The sequence below is a fragment of the Oxyura jamaicensis genome, chromosome 19, assembly GCF_011077185.1.
Source record: "Oxyura jamaicensis isolate SHBP4307 breed ruddy duck chromosome 19, BPBGC_Ojam_1.0, whole genome shotgun sequence".
NCBI classification, from domain to species: Eukaryota; Metazoa; Chordata; class Aves; order Anseriformes; family Anatidae; genus Oxyura; species Oxyura jamaicensis.
In genome coordinates, this window is record NC_048911.1 from 6,933,731 (window position 1) to 6,952,578 (window position 18,848).

The window sequence follows — 18,848 nt, forward strand, 5'->3', positions numbered from 1 at the left end:
CCCCCCCCTCCTCCCGCAGCCCGGCTCGGCTCGGCCCGGCCCGGGCCCGGCCCCCGTTTCCCACCTGCGCTCCGCGGCTCCTGCGCGCTGCGCCCCGCTCGGCTCCGCCCGGGCTCGGCCCCGGTCCCGTAGCCCCGGCCCCCGGCCCCCGGCCCCCGGCCCCGCTCCGCCCGGCTCGGCTCGGCTCGGTTGGGCTGGGCTGGGCTGGGCGCGCAGTGCCGCTGCCGCAGGGAACAGCTGAGCCGAGCCGGGAGCCGGGGCCGGCACGGCCCCCCCGCGGCGGGCACCGGGAGGAGGCGGAGGGGTAGCGGGGAGGGGGGGGGGGGGGCGGCCCCGCCTGCCCCGCACCGGCCCCTGCCCGCCCCCAACCCCTCTCTCGAGCCCTGCCCCACGAGCCCCAAATCGGGATGGGGATGGGGAGGGGGTGCCCGAAGCCCCCCGCGCGCTGGGAGGGAGCTGGGGAGGGGGGGTGCAGGGAGAAGCCCTCCCCTCTCCCTTGTCCCGTTCCCACCCCGCAGCATCCTCCCCGCAGCGCAGAGCCCCTCCCGGTCCCCCCCTCCTTGTCCCCAAGGTGCTCGGCCCCAGCGCAGCCCGGAGACCCCAACCCCAAACCCCCCCGGGGATCACGGCTGTGGGATGGCTCCGGGGGGGTCCAGTACCCCTGTACCCCCCCGCCCCCCGGGGGCTGCGAGGGACGCTCGCAGGCTGCCTTTAGGATTTAGCAGAGCCCGGCCCCGCAGGGATGCCCTGGCCCAAGGGGATTAAGGGATTGTAGGGCTGGGGGAGCTGGGGGGGGGGGGCAGCCCTGGTTCCTGGAAAGGCAGCGAGCGCTGGACCCTACAAGGGCACTGAGCGGAGCCGGGCCCAGCATTGGCTGAGGCGGGCAGGAGGGGGCAGCTGGAGAAAAGGCAGAGAGGTGACAGCCTGGGCCCGCCTGCCAGAGGGGTGGCGGGGACAGAGGGGGCTGCAGGGGCACCCCCACACGTCTCATCCCACCACGGTCCCAGCTTGTTCCGTGCTTGGAGCTGGGGCACGGAGTGAGCCCCGTGTCCCCTGCACCTCATCCCTGGCAAGTTGGGAGAGGCCCCAGGAAGCCTTTTCCCAATGGGTGTTGGGGGAATGGGGTGGGACGGGGCACCCCAAAACCCCCCAAGCCCTACAGCAAAGGCCCCGCACCCCAGCCCCTTGTCTTGGGGCCTGGATTTGGCTCCCAGCACTGCCCCATGGCACAGGGAGCCCGCAGGGGAGCAGCTGGGGCTGGGCTCCTGGGTCCCCACACAGGTCCCCTGTGGCAGGGGAGGGCATCTACCCCTCTGGTGGGGGTCACAAACCCCAGAGCACCCCCCTCCTGTCCCCGCTCTGCTGGCGGCAGGGATTGCCCCTGGTGCCCAGTCCCAAGCAGGAGGCAGCACGCAGACGTCGTCGTCAAAATAAAACTTTATTCATTCGGTAACAAGAACATTGAATCTGCACATCAGTGCACAAGTTCACATTTAAAAACAGCTGAGCACATCGGTCACGGGTCTGGAGGGGAAGGGGACGATCCCAGCCACCACGGAAGGTCCGGGAGGGGCCGACAGCAGCGCTCCGCTCCCCTCCCCGGTTTGCGGCCCCTCGGCCGTCCCGACAAACCCCCACACGGACATCACATCTCCAGGAAGGAAAAAGAAAAGGCACCGGCACTCGCATTCGTGCCAACGGAGATGTCCGCAGGGCAGCCGGGCCGGGGGGCACCGCTCACGGCACTGCCAGAAGGTGGCCGAGCCCCCGCCCAGCCCGACCCCGGCTCCCACCTCTGCCCATGCCAGCAATGGGCTTGGGGCTCCGGCCCCTCTGCGCAGAGCCAGGATGGGATTAAGGCAGGAGGCACCGGGAGCAGGGACCCGCTGCAGGTGTGGCTTCCTTGTCCCAGTGGGGCTGGCGGGGCTCCCGGGGCAAGGGCGAGCGGCACCGCTGTGCCCGCGCCGAGTCCGAGCGGTGCCGGGTGCCACCGGGCTCCCTTCCCCAGGGCCCTTCCCGGCAGGGGGACGCGGCACAAAATCCTCGCCCGGCTTCGAGCTCAGAGGAGCCCGAAGCGGCGTCACCTCCTGCCACCCGCTGGGACCGTGCCCCCAGAAGAGGGTTGAAGGGGAGAGATCTGTACAGGTGGCGACTTCTCAGCAGACCGGACGCACGCACACACACGCACACACACACACACCATCGAGTGCAACAGAACGCAGTGTAAAAACCAGTTTCACGCACACACTATCCGTTTGTGCAAGGCTCACACATTACAGTACAGCCGGAGATCGGGCGGGCAAGGGGGGAGGCAATGGCTGAGATATTGTACAGGAGTCAATGTAAACAACAAAGCGTCCTCCGAGAGGGCTTCGCGAGAGACCAGAACAGCTGCTTTGTACAAAAATGCCCTTAAAACTAAGCGTTTTTCCTAACCCCCCTCTGTCAGCGAGGCTCGTCAGCTGCCGAGCGCTCTGGGGACGCTGCTCCTTCCCTCGGGGAAGGTGCTGCTCCCCGAGGTGCTCAGCGGGGTGCAGGAAGCACTGGGTGGGGTGGCCGCAGTGACCAGGGGCGAGCCAGCGGCACGGAGAGGGGACAACTGTCCCCGGGCAGGGACCTCTGAGCCCAGGCACTTGCCAAGGACCTGGGAGCCGCGTGCGCTGCGCCTCTCCAGCCCACTCCCCTTCTGCCATGGAGTTCAGAGCCTCCAGCCCCCAAGGCCTTCATCACTCTGCAGGAGAGGGACCTGCCCTGGCTGTCCCCAGAGCCGTGCACAAGGGGACGGCACGGCACAGCACGGCTCCCCCTGGCTGGAGCACCCAGAGAGGAGCGGAGTGTTGGGAGCAAGCAGCGCTGCTGGCCTGCAAAAAGCAGGCATCATGTTAAGACACGCAAAAAGAACAGACCAAACCATCGCCTTCCTGCTCCTCACCCTGAAGGGGACAAATTACATCAGCAGCTTCTCTGGGGCACCCTGGGGCACCCAGTCCCTCTGCCCCTGGGGGCAGCAGGGTCTGCAAAGGGTGGGGGGGGAGGCGAGGGCTGAAACTGCCCTTCACCAGGTGACACGAGGCCCTTGGCCCTTCCTCACTGCCCGCCCGGCTCCAAAGCCAGCTGGAGTTGCCTGGGAGAAGCCAAATGGCTCCCGCTGTCCCAGAGAAGGAGGTGGCCTCCCAGCTCAGGGACTTGGGTGACTCGCAGCGAGTTGGCCGGGGACACCGTGCTACCTGAGCCCTGGGCCACCACGGGCTGCGCTCCAGCCCAGGCTGCGCACACCCAGGGCGCGAGCACAGTCCAGGCAAGGAAGCGGAGGGTCCCTGGGATCTAGAGGGCAGGGAGGTGGGATCCCACCCCAGGCTCACTTCACGTTGCACACTGCTAGGATCTGCCCTGCCCCTCTCCCGGGACTCGCGCTGCTTCCCAATACTCCGCTGCGCTCCGGGGCCATGCGCTCCTCTGCGGCTGGAGCCGAGCTCGTCCCAGCAGAGCCTGCGAGGCTCTGCAGCATGGGTGCTGCTTTCTAGGCACGGCCTTGTCCGCTGCTCCTCCCACCCCATGTTCTCTCCGTGCCGGGCTTTCAGCAGCTGGAGCCATTCTGCATCTTCTCACTGCTGCGCTCCTCCTGGGAGCGGGCCTGGGCCGGCGCCAAGCACCAGCTCAGACACGCCGTGCGTGCCCTGCCATAGCCCTGCCACGGGACTGCAGACAGGACCCAGAGCTCCCCTGCAGCCCTCAAGTGCCTTTTTCTCTGCTCCCGACAGCAGCCGGATAACTTGTGGATATGCACGGCTGGAAAGGAGGAGTTTGGATTTAGCCAAACTGCCGGGGAACCGTAAATAACGAGCTCAAATCCGGAGCAGGCGCTGCGCGCGCAGCGGCACGGCTCTCCGGGGAGGCGAGAACCTGCAGAATGGCTCGGAGCGGGCGTGGGGACGGCTGTCCACGTCCCGCTGGCACTGCTGAAACCCAGCTTCAGGCAGGAGGGAGAGGGGCAGAGGCGCAGTCCCCCCTCCTGCAGCAGGGTGACGGGGGTGAAGGCAGGACTGGAGGGGACGGGCCACATTTGGCAGAAGCCAGCATCGAGGCTCGCTCGTGGAACGGGAAGACGGCTTACACAGTCAAATCCACTCCGTTTCTGTGCAGATGACAACGAACAGCACTGAGCGCGAGTTAGGTGGTTTTGTTTTCCAGTTTACAGAATGCAGTCTTGCCCTTTTTAAAAAAAATAGAAACAACAACAAAAATCTATATAAATACCGTATGTACAACAATTTAGGCAAAAAAAGAGACTTCCAGAAAAGATCTTCCCTCCGGGCTGAGTGGTAGGAGTGACAGCAGAGAGGACAAAGCTTTGCATTCAGGAGGGGAATACATCATGTAACAATTTTAACAGCCTCTAGGTCGGGAAGGGAACAGAAGTGCCCGTGAGCATGGCAGGGGGAGAGGAAAACTCAGGCAGCACGAGACCAGACCAGCATTGGGGTGGAGGGGAGGCAGCAGGAGGGCAGAGGACAGATGATATGGCCATGAACTTGGAAGGCCCACAGCAGTATTCAAGTAATGGAAGGGTTCACACCCTAACGGGGCGTTTGTTTTAGAAGAACACCCTGGGCTCAGCTCTGGCTGGGGTAACAGAGGATGGGGCAGCTGGCGGAGGAGCTGTGCCCCCACAAAAGGGGGGCTGAGAGGTGCCGGGGGGCTCGGAGCCCACCCCGCGCGCTCCTCACCAGCAGAACCGAGCCTGGGGGCTGGCCGTGGAGCAGCTCCCTACGAGACCTGCCAGCACCGTGCAGTTCCAGTTCGCAGACAGAAAAGAAAGGCCGAACAAAGAGGGCTTGGCACAGCCTTCACAGTTACGTGGGCTCTCGAAGCCAGCTGCCCAGCACCATTTCGTGGCACGGGGAAAATTCAAGTCGGAAACGAGGACCTGGTTCTAAGCAACATTCCACCTTGCCGAAGCGAGCCGATAGCACTGTGCCGGATAAGGGTGTTCTTTTAAAACAAACCAACAAAAAAAAAAAGAACGTTTGAGGTTATCTGAGTTAATAAAAAATTAAACAAACCAAAAAAAACAAACAGTCCTGCAGTCAGAGTCACACACAGAAGAACCAACCCACACCTACATGCGCCAGGAACAGTCAAATGACAATATATAGATATAAAATTAACCCATAAAGTGCATGATCCTTATATTACACCTGCCCCTTGCGTGAACGCAACCACACGGGTTCTCTGTACGAAATGGCAGCCGAGGGCTCGGGATCACATCGTATTATAGAGGGGATTGGTTGTCCGCTTTTTATCATTGGTCTTTTTGAGTCTCCTCAAGGGGTGAGTTCTACCGTGCTGCTGCCGGGGGGCGACAGCCAGGCCCTGCGCTGCCGACAAGGAGTCCGGGAGCAGCGGAGGACCCTCCGAGGAGGTAGTCCACGTCGGAGCCGTGCCGGGAGCCAAGCTCTGCTGGCTGGAGCCACAGTCTTTGGCGTACTGAGCCAGCGGTCGCTCCACCGGCTTGCTCTGGGCAATGCACTCGGCTGTTCTGAGCTGCTCTACGAAATGCTGAGCAGGTTTGGGATCCCGGAGGGCGGGCGGGGAGGAGTGGCGGTGCTTCCCCCGCGGGCTCTCCGAGCCCTCTTCCAGCCTCCCCCCGCGGAAGCCTCGACCCAGGGCGACGCAGGTGAGAAGCACGGGGTTGGCGTTGGAGGAGGCTGACTGCCTCTCAGATAAGTCGTCCTTGGAGAGGTCCAGGCAGTCCAGTTTGGCCAAGGACGCGGAGCGTTTCATGTGGGAAGGCGTGGTGAGCCCCGCGTGCCGGATCCGGGCTTCTATTTCCTTTGCCCGCTGCTTGACCAGTCCGGGGTTGTTGCTGCGCTCCTCCACGCTGTGGCTGCTGGAGCTGTGGGGAAGGCTGTAGCACAGGAAGGAGATGTCCAGAAGGTCCATGTTTTTGGCAGGGTGGCCGGATAAGTCCTCGCCACTCAGCTGCCTTGAGGAGCCAGCACTGCCCTGGCACGGAGGCTGGCTGCTGTCCCTGAACGGGAGATCTGCATCTCCCTCAGCGCCACATGGCGCCACTGGCTCGTTGTCCGTGCTCGTGCTCTGCTCGGTGACGCCTTCCAGGTGAACTACACAGGGGTACGACGAGCGACTGGGGCTGTCCGAAAGCGTACTGGCCATCTGGGCAGAGGGGGAAGCAGCACTGAGGTGAAGAGAGAGCCCACCACCTTCCTCGCTGGGGCTGCCCCGGGTGGAGGTGGCTTGCTTTTGTACCGCGTGCTCTGGCAGTGACAGATTTACCAGCGTCAGAGCTCCGGGACAGATCGGTGCCTTCTCGGAGCCCAACGAAGGGTTCAAGTTTTCATCTAGCGGAGGGACGGCCGCGGCCAGCTCGCCGCCCGCGTCAGCAGCCCTGACCGTGGGAGTGTACTCGATGATTTCGATTCTTCTGGGGAGGAGGGAAGGCAGTGCTGGCTCTTCCGTGCCATCAAACGAGACCACTGTCCTGCGTTCTTGCACTGGCACGTCCTGCCCTGGGCTGGGCTCTGCGGGCAGCGGGTCCCGCGCGGGGTTGGTGCGTGGCACGGGCAGGTGCCTGCCTGCAGGCTGCTCTGCCCCCGGAGGCAGCAGCTCCTCGCTCCGTGCCCTGTCCTCCTCTGGAGCCAGCTCCAGGGGTGGCTCATCCGTCTTCCCCCGTGGCAAGAGCTCAGCAGCAGCGGAGTCGTTCCTGGAATTCTTGCGGGTCGGTAAGACGCAGACCGGGGGCGTGTGCTGGTGCTCCTGCTCCTGCCTCAAGCGCTCCTCGAACTCCAAGGTGGCTCGCCGGACGGAACCGGGGCACCACTTGGGCTCCGGGTTGGCGCTCTGCTGCTCCCCCGCAGGGCTGCTCTCCTCCACATCAGGTTTAGAGGAAGAGAGCTGCGGCGAGGGGGCAGCGTCTCGCTCAGCTTGCAGATGCTCCCTCTCCTTCTCCTGGTGTCCAGGGCAGGCTCCCTCGCTCTGCTCCACCCTTTCCGACGCCCAAACTGCCTCCACCGGCAGGTCGTGCACCGTGTTCCTCTTTGGTGTCTGGGTGGCGGAAGCCTCCTTCTGCTGGGCAGGTGCTGCTCCCTGGTTGATGGACTCGATCTCTGTGATGATTTCCTTCACAGAAATGGCGTTTTCTGAGTGGGACTTCGTGAGATGGCCTGCGCCAGGCAGCTCGGGGACCTCCTGCAAGGCACAAACAGGGGAGTTACAAACGGGGCGGCAAACTGCCTGAAGGCAACGAGGGAGCAACCCCCAACAGGCACAGAAAGCACAAGTGCTAATGTGCAAGCGCACAGTGATTACCAACGGAAGCAATATTGTCTCTGGGACTGTGCTTAACGTATTCCAGGCTGGATTTCCACCTGGGCTGAGATTTAAGAATTGTTATTTCATTGCCGTGAATTCCAAAGGGATTTTTGTTTTCTAAATAAAGTTCGGTTAAGCAAAAAAAAAAAAATCCAGATGCTGCTAAAAGCGCAGTTTTGAACTGAAAACGTGGAAGATTCAGCTCACGCAGGGGAGTGGACAAAAAAAAGAGTGGCCAAGCACTGAAACGCTCCCCGAGGAAAATGGCCAGAGAGGCTCCCCCAGCAGCACAGACGCTCCTTCTGCCAAATCGCAGGAGAGCGCGTCGGCCTCTTGTGTTTGGAAGAGCCTTATTGCCTCACATGGAGATGGAAAAGATTCAAGCAATGCAGGGTGGAATTTAAATAAGAGAGGCTCCTAGAAAAGGATGGCCCTGGACACCATCAATCCCTGTGAGAGCCCTGCAGGGTGGAAAGCAATTAGGAGAGAAAGGTACCTAAATTCAGAGGGTGCTAAATTCTGTCAGGAACATCTCCCTGCCCCAGGAGAGAAGCCAACCACAACGTGCCCAACTGCATCACCCTGGGCCCAAAGAGGCTCATTTTATTCCATCAGTGGAAGCTCTACACCTGCCCCAATTTATTGTCTCAGTGCTGGTGCTTTCCAGCCAGGGCCAAGTGCCAGCTTTGTCCCATTATTTGGTGGATTCCTCAAGTCAGACGAATAGCCGCGCAGGTTCAGGATGCTGGCTGGCCTCGCCTGTTCAGGGTTCAGCTGCACTAATGGGTCAAGTCCCACCTATCCGCTCTCCTGATGTGAAACTCAAAAATAAGTTTCTCATGAGAACAGCAGACCAGGTCAGGGCAGGGCTGACTCAGCCAGTGCCCTGCCACAGCCAGTAAGCAGATGTTTAAGGAAAAAATGCAGAAAATGGCAAGTATCTAAGCACAAAAGAGAAGGGTAAGTTACCTAGCAATCCCACCCCTGAGGGCTGCCCGGTTCACTGAAGGCTAGACCTAGAAAATCCCCTCCCAGCAGGAGAACTACCCACAGACACGTTTGAGCAGTACTTCCTAAAAAAACAAGTGAGTTATTTTAACCTTTTGTTGCTCTTCATCTGTGGAAGAGTCATCGGATGCCTGAGGGGAGTTTCCAGAGCTGTTCCTCCGAGCATCCGCACCCACGTCTGCAGCTGGGGGCACTTCCAGCGCGGGCACCCTGGAGACCCCGTTCCTTCCACTCCCTTGCTCCTCTGTCCTGGAGTGGGAGCAGGTGCGTGACCTGCTCTCCTGAGAAAGCTCCACGAATTTCTCTAAAGCGCTGAAGAAATCAATCCTGTCTGTGCTGAGGTCTGTCACTTCGGGCTGGGCGTTCTGCTGGGGACTCAGGGAATTCTGGTTTGGGGACTGGGGGAAGTCTTTTAAGCACGAAGTGAATTCTTCCATGGGAACCAAGTGCACGTTCATATCAGGTTTAAGGGCATCTTTTTCTAGGTCGTCCACCGTCAAATCCGGAAACTCCGTTATTTCCAAGGGGCGCTGGAGCTGCATTAAGGCCTCGGAAGCATGGCAGTTATCAGTGGGGACAGAATCTACGCAGCACCCTGCCGTACAGCCATTGATGTTGTTGAGGTTCAGCTTGTCCTCCATCTGCTCAGCGTGGAAGTCCCTACACGTGAACTCCAGGTGGATCCTCCTCTCCTTCACGCACGTCTCCTCGATCATGTTCGCATCCTCTGGGAGCTGCTGCTCCCTGTCCAGCTCGGCTGAGTAGATGGGAGACATGGGCTGCTGGTTGTCGTTGGTCTTGGCCTCCGAGATCTGGTCGGCCGAGCTGGTGATCTCCTTTTTGTTCAGCTCCAGCCCGGACTTGCAGATGGGCTCGTGATGGTCTGAGAGGTCGCTGTCCGAGTGCGAGCGCCACAGCTTGTTATGCCGCTGTTTGCTGTGGGAAAGAAGAGCAGAGGAAACACTGAGCTGTGTTTTCACATACCAGGGCCAGACCCACCTTGTTCTAAGAGGATGCAGCCTACATGAAAAGCCGTGACAAATACCAGAGTCATCGACCACAACTGCAGCTTAACCTAAACATTTCAGGGCCAAACCTGCTGCTGGAGAGGTTGATCCTACACCAAGCCACTTTCCAGCCCCTAAATTCCACCGCACTGTTCTGCTCCACACACACACACGTACTGCCAGCAGTATTTTATCAGTTTACTCAATCAATTGCAGCATTTAATTGGCTACAGAATCTGGTTCTTTCTCAGCCAACACAGGCTTTTCCATTTGCTAGCACGTAAGCTCTGGCCAGAAGGGACAGGGTCCCTGGTCCTGGATGGTGGCACTGAAGTCCCATTTCCTTGTGGCTCCCTCTTTGAATAACTTCAGTGGTCAACACCCAGGCCCCGGTAACCAGAAAGGGCTCTGGGCGTGTGTACGTGTGTGAGCGAGACGGGAAAACACAGAAGACATCCTCTACAGTCAACAAGCAGCCCCAAACACCACCTGCTTTTCCACAGGAAGGAAGGTCAAAAGTTCTCCAGCTCTTGGAAAGCCCCTTTAGAAAGGTCTGAGCAGTCACAGAGCTAAGCAGTGCCAGCAGGACTGCACCAGCTTCGTTATTTCCACCTGCCAAAAAAAAAAAACAGCCCATGTTCTGGGCTTACAGACAGCAAAGGAGGCAACTTCTCGCCGTGAAACCACACCAGCTGGCCACATCTGCCAGGGCTTTGCGGAGTGACCACGGCCACAGGGCTGTGCTTCCACGGCTTGCCCCTAGGAGGAGAGCAGATACCACAAAAAGTCCTCGAATCTGCAGGAGACTTGGCCAAAAGCTCCCTCGTCCCCCGCTAAGCGTGAGCAGGCGCTCCCAGACACATCCACTGGCTGCAGTAAGTTAATTAACAGAGGCTGTGGAACTAATTATAATGCAGCAATTTAGTTGTGGGTGCCCAACAGCTAAGGAAAATAATCCATCGTGGATTAAGCTTCTTAGCCCCATAAACCAGCTGCAGCCTTCACGTGTGGCACAGGGCAAACCTGGGTCCTTTCAGAGGAGAAGAGGAAGGTCAAGACGGGATGCTGCAAAGGCACTGCAGTGGGGTGCACAAGCTCCATCCCTCACGGGTTTTGGAGCAAAGCAGGACACCGGCACCAGAACCGGGCCTGTCCGTGAGGGAGGCTCCTGCTGAGGCTCCATGCAGGATGCCAAGGACTGCCTGTGTCTCTGCTTGGGTGACCTGGGGAGAACTGCTGATGTTTTCTGAGCTTCAGTGGTGCTTCAAGCCTTTCTTCACACCCTCCTCAAACCGTCCACCAGAGCAGCACCAGCTCCCCGCACGGGTCTCGTCCTGCCCGTGGCTCAGCACCTCGTGCTGGGGGGCTTCCCACCCCGCTGCTTCAGTGCTCAGCTGTGCCTGTGGTTTTGAAAGCCAAAATTGCCTCTGTACATGGACAAACTGAACGTGCTTAGCACAGCCTTGACCTGCGAATCAAAACAGATGTCAGCCACCCCTGGGGAGGTGCATCGCATCCGGTTAGCTTGTCATCTCACGCTTCCTCCAGCCTTACAACCTGCGAGAGGTGCTAAAAACAGGTCCAAGAACAGGAGCCCACGGCTCTTCCAGGAGCACACAGGCACCTCTTGACCTTCTCAGGATGGGGAGAACAGCTCATGGGCGTGCTAGCACTGGACCTGGAGCCCCCCGTGGCACCCCCAGGCTGCAGCCAGGTCTCCAGGCTCCCACATAAAACCACTGCTGCTGGGTCACGAACCAGCCCCAGGAAGCACAGCCATTCCAAAGCCCGGCACACGTGTTGTTGTGCAGGCAGGGGGTTTTCGTTTTACAGCTGGAAAACATATCCCAGTTGCTGTAAGCCCAGCACAAAACGGTAACCAGATAGTGCGAGCACATGGCTGCCCTCCCAAACCTTCCCTCTGAAATCCGAGCAGTCACATGAGCGTGAATCCGATGGTTTCTTGTTTTTTGTTTTTACCTGGCCTGGAATACCACGGGAATAAACAAGGCAGCCAGAGGGCAACGCTAAATAAGAGCCAAGAAAGGGGAGAAAAAGCAGTTAGAGCCCAGAAAGGAACCGCATAAAGGAGGGCTGTTTCTGCAGCACAGAAGCTATTCCTTGCTTCAGTGAAGCTTCCTTTACTGCAGGCTTTTTAGCCCTCCACGCACAGATGTAATGCACTGTTCTTGCATTTTTTAAAGCCTCACGAGTAACTGTGTTCATATGGGGACTTGCAGAGTAGGTCAGGAGCTGTGGTGTGCTCAAGTGGGAGGGGAGCCACACACCATGTAAACGCTGGCAGCAAGGAAGATTTACCTCCCGAGGAAAAAAATACTGAAAAAAACGGGGAAAAAAAACCATCCTTAACCAAAATGTTTGTACAGGGTGGCTTTGTACATGTGCCACCAGCTCGCAGGCTGACAGATTACCCAAAGTGATTGCAGGGCTTGAAGATGTGCTACACCGGCTGCTACCAGCCTAGGGCTCTTCGCAGGTGTTCAGAGACCTGTGAAGGTTGCACAGGATGTCGGTGTGCTTTTCCCATCTGAAAAGCTTCTTTTTTGTCCATCCAGTTCACCTCATGGAGATGTAATTTCTGCCGGCGCTATGTAGCACAGCGGGCAGGTCACCTCTAGCCCAGAGTTAAGCACTGACCTTTATTTACTGGTACCAGCAGCGGCATCACGAGGCAGCCGAGGCAGGTGTGGTATCTGTCTCAGATGGTTTCCTCAGTGCAGGGGAGCACAATTTCTTAAAATATCTATTTGACTGTGACCTATCCGAGAATCCTGCTTTTTCAGGTAGAAAGAGTCACTGCGGCAGCCAACGTTTGGGGAACGGGGAAGAGGAAGGCTGGTACGGGAAGAGGTGGAGGACAAAGATCCTGTGGGTGCACCTGAACAGGGAATAAATAAGCTGGGAAGAGCCCTCAGGTTGTTCGTCTGTGCTGAGAGGGAAAGAGGAAGAAGGGCAGAGCATACTTCAGTGATAAGAGAAACTCATGCCAGGGGTTTGATGTAAAAACCAGGAATCCAGACCTGGCCCAGCAGCAGAGATGACGAGTGCTGGAAGCAGGCGGACGGAGAAATCCTGAGCACAGAAAGAGAAGGGAGGTCTTTGCAAGCAGATAGGAAAAACCAAGGGGACAAAAGCAAGGTGAGGACAGAGATGAGAGATGGAGCCCTGGGTGCCCTGAAGATAGTACACAAGTACCTGAGCTGTTGTGAAGAACAGCAAAGGGAAGGCACGTTTCAACTGCACAAAGCAGCTGTGAAATACTTGGGTCAAAACATGCAAAGAGCCACCTCCCGTGGCAGGAGAGGCAGCTGGGGTAAGTTCTGCTTGAAATTGCTCCCCTGCAAGGCACACCAGGATCCCAACCAAAATACCGTAATCTGGTGAAACACGGAGTATCACTACCTCCTTCCAGCTGATCACGTGGAGGCATTGCTTAACACAGCTTACAAGCAGATTTCTCAGAAACTTGCAATATTTGTGTCTTTTTGCTAATCAGGTGATAGGTTCGGGATTACAACACGCTTGCCCATACCCAGGCCCAGCTCCAGACCAGCCTCAGGACTCCACGCAGGAATAAACACTGCTGTTGCAACGCACAGAACATCCTGTCCCCTCCCCTAACACCAACACTCACCAAAGGGATCTAAATAAAACCGCACCAGCTGCTGAGGAGGGGCATGTTCAACAGGGAACTGTAAGGCTGAGATGGAGACAAAGCGACTTCCCTGCCAAGTGATGTTACAAGCAACAGGGACATCGTTTATCTCTGCTGGAGCCTGCACAGCTCTGAATGCTGCACTCAGATAGCAGTTCACGGGATGCTACTCTCCAAAAATAAAAACAAAAACAAACCAACCAACAACCCTAGAAGCCAAAGAGGCTCCTAAAAGCTCTTTATTACACCCATTTTCCCAAGCTCAGCTGAGATAACCCAGGCAAACAGAGCACTATCTTCCCCTAGATAACCATGACCTTACGTAACGCAGCGATGGAAGTTTTAATTAAAATGACAGAGTCAATCATTTAAGTGTTATGACTTAAAATGAGTAAATCCGGGTCACTCCTTCCACTCACCTGGCCAGCAGGATCCCTTGGTATTCCTCCAGCTGCCGCATGAAGCTGGGGTTGGGCTTGGTGACGGTGCGCCGCTCCTTCACGTAGTCGTAGGCCCTGTCCAGGTTCCAGCCGTACTCCTTCATGGCGTAGGCGATGACCGTGGACGCCGAGCGGCTCACTCCCATCTTGCAGTGCACCAGGCACTTCGAACCATTTTTCCTGGAGCAGGAGAAAGGCAAAGGGAATCATTAAGCAGAAAACACAGCCGCTGAGAAGCTTAAGAGAATAGCAACTTATCTCCCTGAGCACTACCAAACACGTTTTCAACACTGTGGCCTCGCCTGTCGTCTCTTGGATGCGATCTGGTAATCCAATTTACAAACTGGAGCACACAAAGACACACAAAGGAAGTGAAGAACAAGATCTTAATATTCTTAACAGGCTTTGTTACAAGAGCTCTTCCAAAGCTTTTATCGCGAAGTGGACAAACATCAGCTGTCTGCTGAAGACTAATATGGCAGCCCTGCACTACTGACAACATACTGGGTTTGGCAACTGGCGAGACAAAACCAACACCGCTTTGGTGAGGTGTTAGAAACCCTGCCTAGCCCCCTCTCAGACCTCTCTCCCTATTGAGAGGGATTTTTTCTCATTGAAAGGAAAGCAAACAGAGCCTTTGAGCGCGATGAGCAGTCGCTCTGCCTGGGGGAGGCTGGTCCAGGCAGTGCCCAAAAGGGCAGCCAGCACTCGGCTCCGAGGAATTCAGAAGTGTTTCTCAGCCATGAAATCAGAGGAGGGAGGCTAGTGGGCCCTTATCTGTCCGCTCCGTGCACTGGGCAGTGCTGGCGCAGAGCAGGATGAGAAAATTTTGATTTGGCACCTAGAAATTCTCTAAGTGCCAGGTTTCTCGACTGCCAGCCACGTGAAGTTCCCACAGGACAACCTGGGAGGCCACGCTCCTGGTGACCACCAAAACCCCCAAACCCCTGACTAACAAGCAGACAGTGCAAAGAAAGGGGTATGGTAACTGGTCCAACCTGGAAGATTAACAGCTTCCATCACCTCACATGTCGAGCTGAGGCCCAATCATTCAAGCCCCAGTGGAAAATATTCTGGGCAGAAGAATACTTCTGAGGATGACAACACTTCAAAGTCAATACTGAAGGGAAAACAGTGATGTCTTTTGAAGAAACCATCTTAAATAAAACAAATCTCTGTAACTTGCTCAAGAGAGCCATACTCAAACAAGTCAGCTTTTAAAGGCTATGAGAAATTGCCAGCACCAGCTGTGGTTAAGAGAAGACAGACTGCTCTAATGGAAATAATACTTTAAAGGCAACATACGCCAATCTGCTTTCTGACCAGTTTTCCCTGAAGGAAGCTGCTGAATTAGCTGGAGGCAGCTCATATAACTGGGATGCAGTTCTTCGCAGCAAAAAGGGACTACTTCCAACATCCACTATCAGATTACTCGGTGTAACTGACAGCTCAGAGACCTATCCAGGCATTTATCCTGTAAAAGGGAAGGGTTTGCTCTACATCACAGAAGGACCTGCTTCCAGACTGTGGGCTTCACAGTACAAGCTAACAAAGCAGGGAGCAGCTTATGTTTGTGTTCGGTTTATAAGAATTTACTCCTTCCTTTTGATAAACCCTACTCGATTTATTGCCTTTCCCTTCCACCAGCACACTGCAGATCCACTGCACTCCTTAAGCAGCAGGTAAACTGTTAGATCTCTGCTACAGATCTCCTCCACCATTTGCCTGGACTGCAGCTGGCCAGAAACCACTCATTAGTCCTGCTTGTTCCTTTTACAAGCACCTGTAAGGATGACAATGTGTGGAAGGCAACTCTAAACACTTAGACTACAAAATGAATAGGCAGGCAAGGAAGAAAAGCAGTTGAGAAAGGCAGGAGGAAAATAAAAAATGGCTAGTAATACATCTTCTAAATGGGTTTGTTCTGTTCTGAAAAGACTTACTTTGCCTTGGAGATGAATTTGTAGGTGTCATTCCAGTAAGCCAAGAGATCTGTTGCTTCTTCATCGTACACCCGAATATTATGGTACTCAAATAGGCCGGGGAAGAAGTTATCTATTTCTCGAGTCACATTCAAAATATACCGCACCCTGCACGGAAACAGACAGCAGATAAGAATGCAGAGTGTGCAGAGCACAGTGAGTTCAGGGACACATCACAGCTGCCAGATAACAGCTTCGCCTTGCTTTGTGATCGGCAAAACTCAAAGCATTAGAAGCTGCAGTCTTGAACACATCTCCTTGGAAATGAGGACTTAATGCAAGGAAGCATTGGCTAACACAGACAAAAGGTTTTTCTGAGCAATTCAGAGCTTAGCCTCTGATTTAGAGCTTAGCCTCTTCATGCACAGTCTGCCAGGTTGTTCTGCTTGCCCCCTCCACCTCTCTGTTTTAAGTGCTAGAACCACCTGTGCCACAGGAGCTCCTGCACAGACTGTTCAGTTGGTGTTTGGATGCTTTCTCGAAGCCCCTTTGTGAATCTTTGCTCCTGCTGCAGCAGTAGCACAGAAGAGCACTGAGGGAGTGACATCCCTTTTCCCTAGGGGTACGAGATCATCAGCAGTCAAGTGGGACCTGCCTGACCAAGGAAACTGCAGCAGCCCCTTAGCTGAGTAAGGGGAGTCAGTTTTGAAACACTGATTCTCCATGGAGCAGAAGTAATTAATTCAGTTCTGCAGAGTGATTAGTTTTTTTGTTTGCTTTTTCTCCCCTTTGGGTTGCCATAAATAAGCCAAACCTGTCAATATTGGTTTAATTGTGCAATCCCAGTGCTGAGACCCACCTGTTCTAGAGACAGGACACTAACCTCAGGTCTGAAAGAGAGGAAAGGCTGAAAGCAGGGGAGCCCACCAGTGCTAAGCCCAGGAGCGACAGGACTTGGTTTCCTCCGGGCCCCACTCGAAGGAACAAACGCTCTTTGACACGTTTTCCTTCCTGCTGCAGCCCGGAGGTCCAGACTCCAGAACGCCTCTGTAATCGCGAGGCCTCAGTCCAGAGCACCAGGCTGGAGCAAAGGGCACAGGGCCAACTACGCTGCATCCAGCTAAGTAACTGCAGCTTTCTGCTGCTTACAGCTGCGAGATCGCTGGCTTCCTTTGTTTGCCAAGGGGATGTCAGTCAAGGTCAGGGAATGGGATTCTTTTACTTCAGGGTGCCCGTTTGAGGGACACGGATTTTGGAGGAAGTGAGAGCTTGTTCAGATCTGCAAACCCTTTAATGAGACTCAGGTTACACAGCAGGTAAAGGATAGAGTTTGTTGCATAGACAAGTGTTGAGACCAAGCTCTTGCTTTTAAGCTGATGGCCTGGAGCTACTTACCCTCTGTTCTGCAAGTCTTCCAAGTTGGAGGCATTCCATTCAGAGCCCTGCAGGGAAACACAAACACGGACACATCAGCCAGCAGGAAGGCATGGCCAGACAGCTGATGGAGGGAAGGACTGCCACCAGTGAACTTGAGGAAGCTTTCGAGCAAAGTGTCGGGGACTAGGTGTCTCTTGAGTAGAGGAGCACATGGAAGGGTGGTAACCTGGCTGATGTTCAGCCCCTTATCTCACCCCATCAACCAGACCCATCCCGAAGCAGCGGGCAGCTCTGCAAAGCAGGAGCCCAGCACCATACCCTGGCACTTCTTGCAAACCGCTGAGAAATCGACCTCAAAGATGAGACCGCTCCACCCTTTCCCTGGAGGCTGCTGACAGCTCTGCCACACAGAAGAGAGGCTGCTGGTGTTTCAAGCCATCCAGGTGCTCTTTATACATGAAACACCCATTTCGCACATCAAAGGCAGCAACGCTCGATATACACATTGCCTCCCCATACTCAAAGCCTGTGTGAGCAGAGGAACAAGCAGGTTTTACCCTGGCAAGCTAATTCTCTTCCCCGCAGCACATTCGGGGCCTCCGAGCCGCTTGCTTCCTGCCCAAACACAAAGAGCTCAGCTGAGGATAAGGCTGTTCAGACAACAGCTTCCTTCAAGAATTATGGTGTGCAGGCTGTCTGCTCCTGCATCCATTACAGAGCTCGCAGAGAAGCCCTGAGCACAGGCAGCTCGCGTTCGGAGGTAGGTACACACCCAGGGAGGGCCGCGTTACTGTTCTGGTAGCGACCGAGGACAAGTCTGGTGTCTTCTCCTGACACAATAAACAAGATGTCTTACCCTGACACAACAAACAAAATGCCGCTGGTTCTTGCTGAGCTGAACTACTTCCCAAGAGAAACCTTCATAATGAGGGCATCGCTCATGGGTTCAGCACAGATGGGACTCTGAATCTTGAGCAAGACAAAGGGGGCAAACGTTTCATGCCTTGATGGCCCAGATTCATCAGAATCTGCCTGTGGCCACGGATCAGGTCAATCCCAAAGTCCAGAGCTGCACCTGAAGGAGGACCATGGGGCTCTGTGGCTTGCTATTCAGAACCTGCCAACAGACATCATTGTGGTCCTTGGTGAACCACACTAGCCCCCAGACTTGGTTTCATGTTGTCTCCTTCTGGCCAAGAAAGGGTCATTTAATTCAGACCCAGGAAGCACCGGTTTCCACAGGTATGGAGAACAATGCTGTGGTGGGTTAAGCCTTTTCTCCTGTCCTTTGATCCACAATCAGCACCACCATCAGGTCTCCCATTTCCTGCTATGTTATTTTAGCTCTCCCTACGTAGGAACCCACAGGGCTCCTGCCTCCACCCGGTAGGAAACAGCTCTGTGCCTCCCAAAGACCTCAGTGTACAGCTCTGCCCTGCAGTACACACACTGCGGAATTAAGCTGCTGCCCAGCCCCAGCTCCTCACCACAGGGCCTGCTTGCAAACATTTCTATCCCACACGTTAGCCACAGCCCTCCTCCTTGGTGTTGCCTGAAAACCTTTATTTAATGGTCTCGTTCCCATTAAACATACTCAGAGCCAAGACTCCAAGCTCTGCTTTGGACTGAGCTGCCTGCGTTGCCTTTGACTAGCACTGTAATCCTGTAACAAGTGTCTCCTGGGAACACCTAGTCCACAAAAACACATTACACCGGAGGTACTTGAAGTTTCCTGGCTCCACCCCACCACAATTTCTTGGGAGCACTCACATTAACATACCCCATCCCTTCTGAGCCACGGCGTTAAGCTTCAGGAGGCTGGGAGAGGCCGTCTCCGTTTGGCCAGACCAGCTGGTCCAAGAGGAACGGCTTTGTTTAAAGCTGAGCCAAGCTCGCAGGCTAGGCAGCCCAACCAAACCTGCGTCCGTTCCTCCAGGGCTGGGAAATCCAGCGGAGTGCTGACTCACCAGAAGGAGGTGCGGTAATTAGACAGGCCCCAGCAGCAATGAAAGGCAACTAAGCAAGCAAAACATTAAAAGGCGAAACATTTATGTTTCCTTAAGCAACTGATCTCCAGGATTCTTGG

The 18,848-nt window shown here is 55.9% G+C and overlaps 1 protein-coding gene across 3 annotated transcripts in view; it reads right to left on the reverse strand.

Annotated features, from left to right (window-relative positions):
• Positions 1-4,269: 4,269 nt before the first annotated feature.
• SSH2 (slingshot protein phosphatase 2) overlaps positions 4,270-18,848 on the reverse strand; it is an 86,999-nt gene continuing 72,420 nt past the window's right edge. For all 3 annotated transcript variants that reach the window (XM_035343130.1, XM_035343132.1, XM_035343131.1), the window contains 5 exons: positions 16,781-16,827; positions 15,407-15,553; positions 13,443-13,643; positions 8,433-9,276; positions 4,270-7,209 (listed from right to left, as the gene is read on the reverse strand). In XM_035343130.1, the coding sequence (XP_035199021.1) occupies positions 5,263-7,209; positions 8,433-9,276; positions 13,443-13,643; positions 15,407-15,553; positions 16,781-16,827 (3,186 nt within the window). In that variant the 3' untranslated portion in view covers positions 4,270-5,262. The remainder of the gene's footprint in view (positions 7,210-8,432; positions 9,277-13,442; positions 13,644-15,406; positions 15,554-16,780; positions 16,828-18,848) is intronic.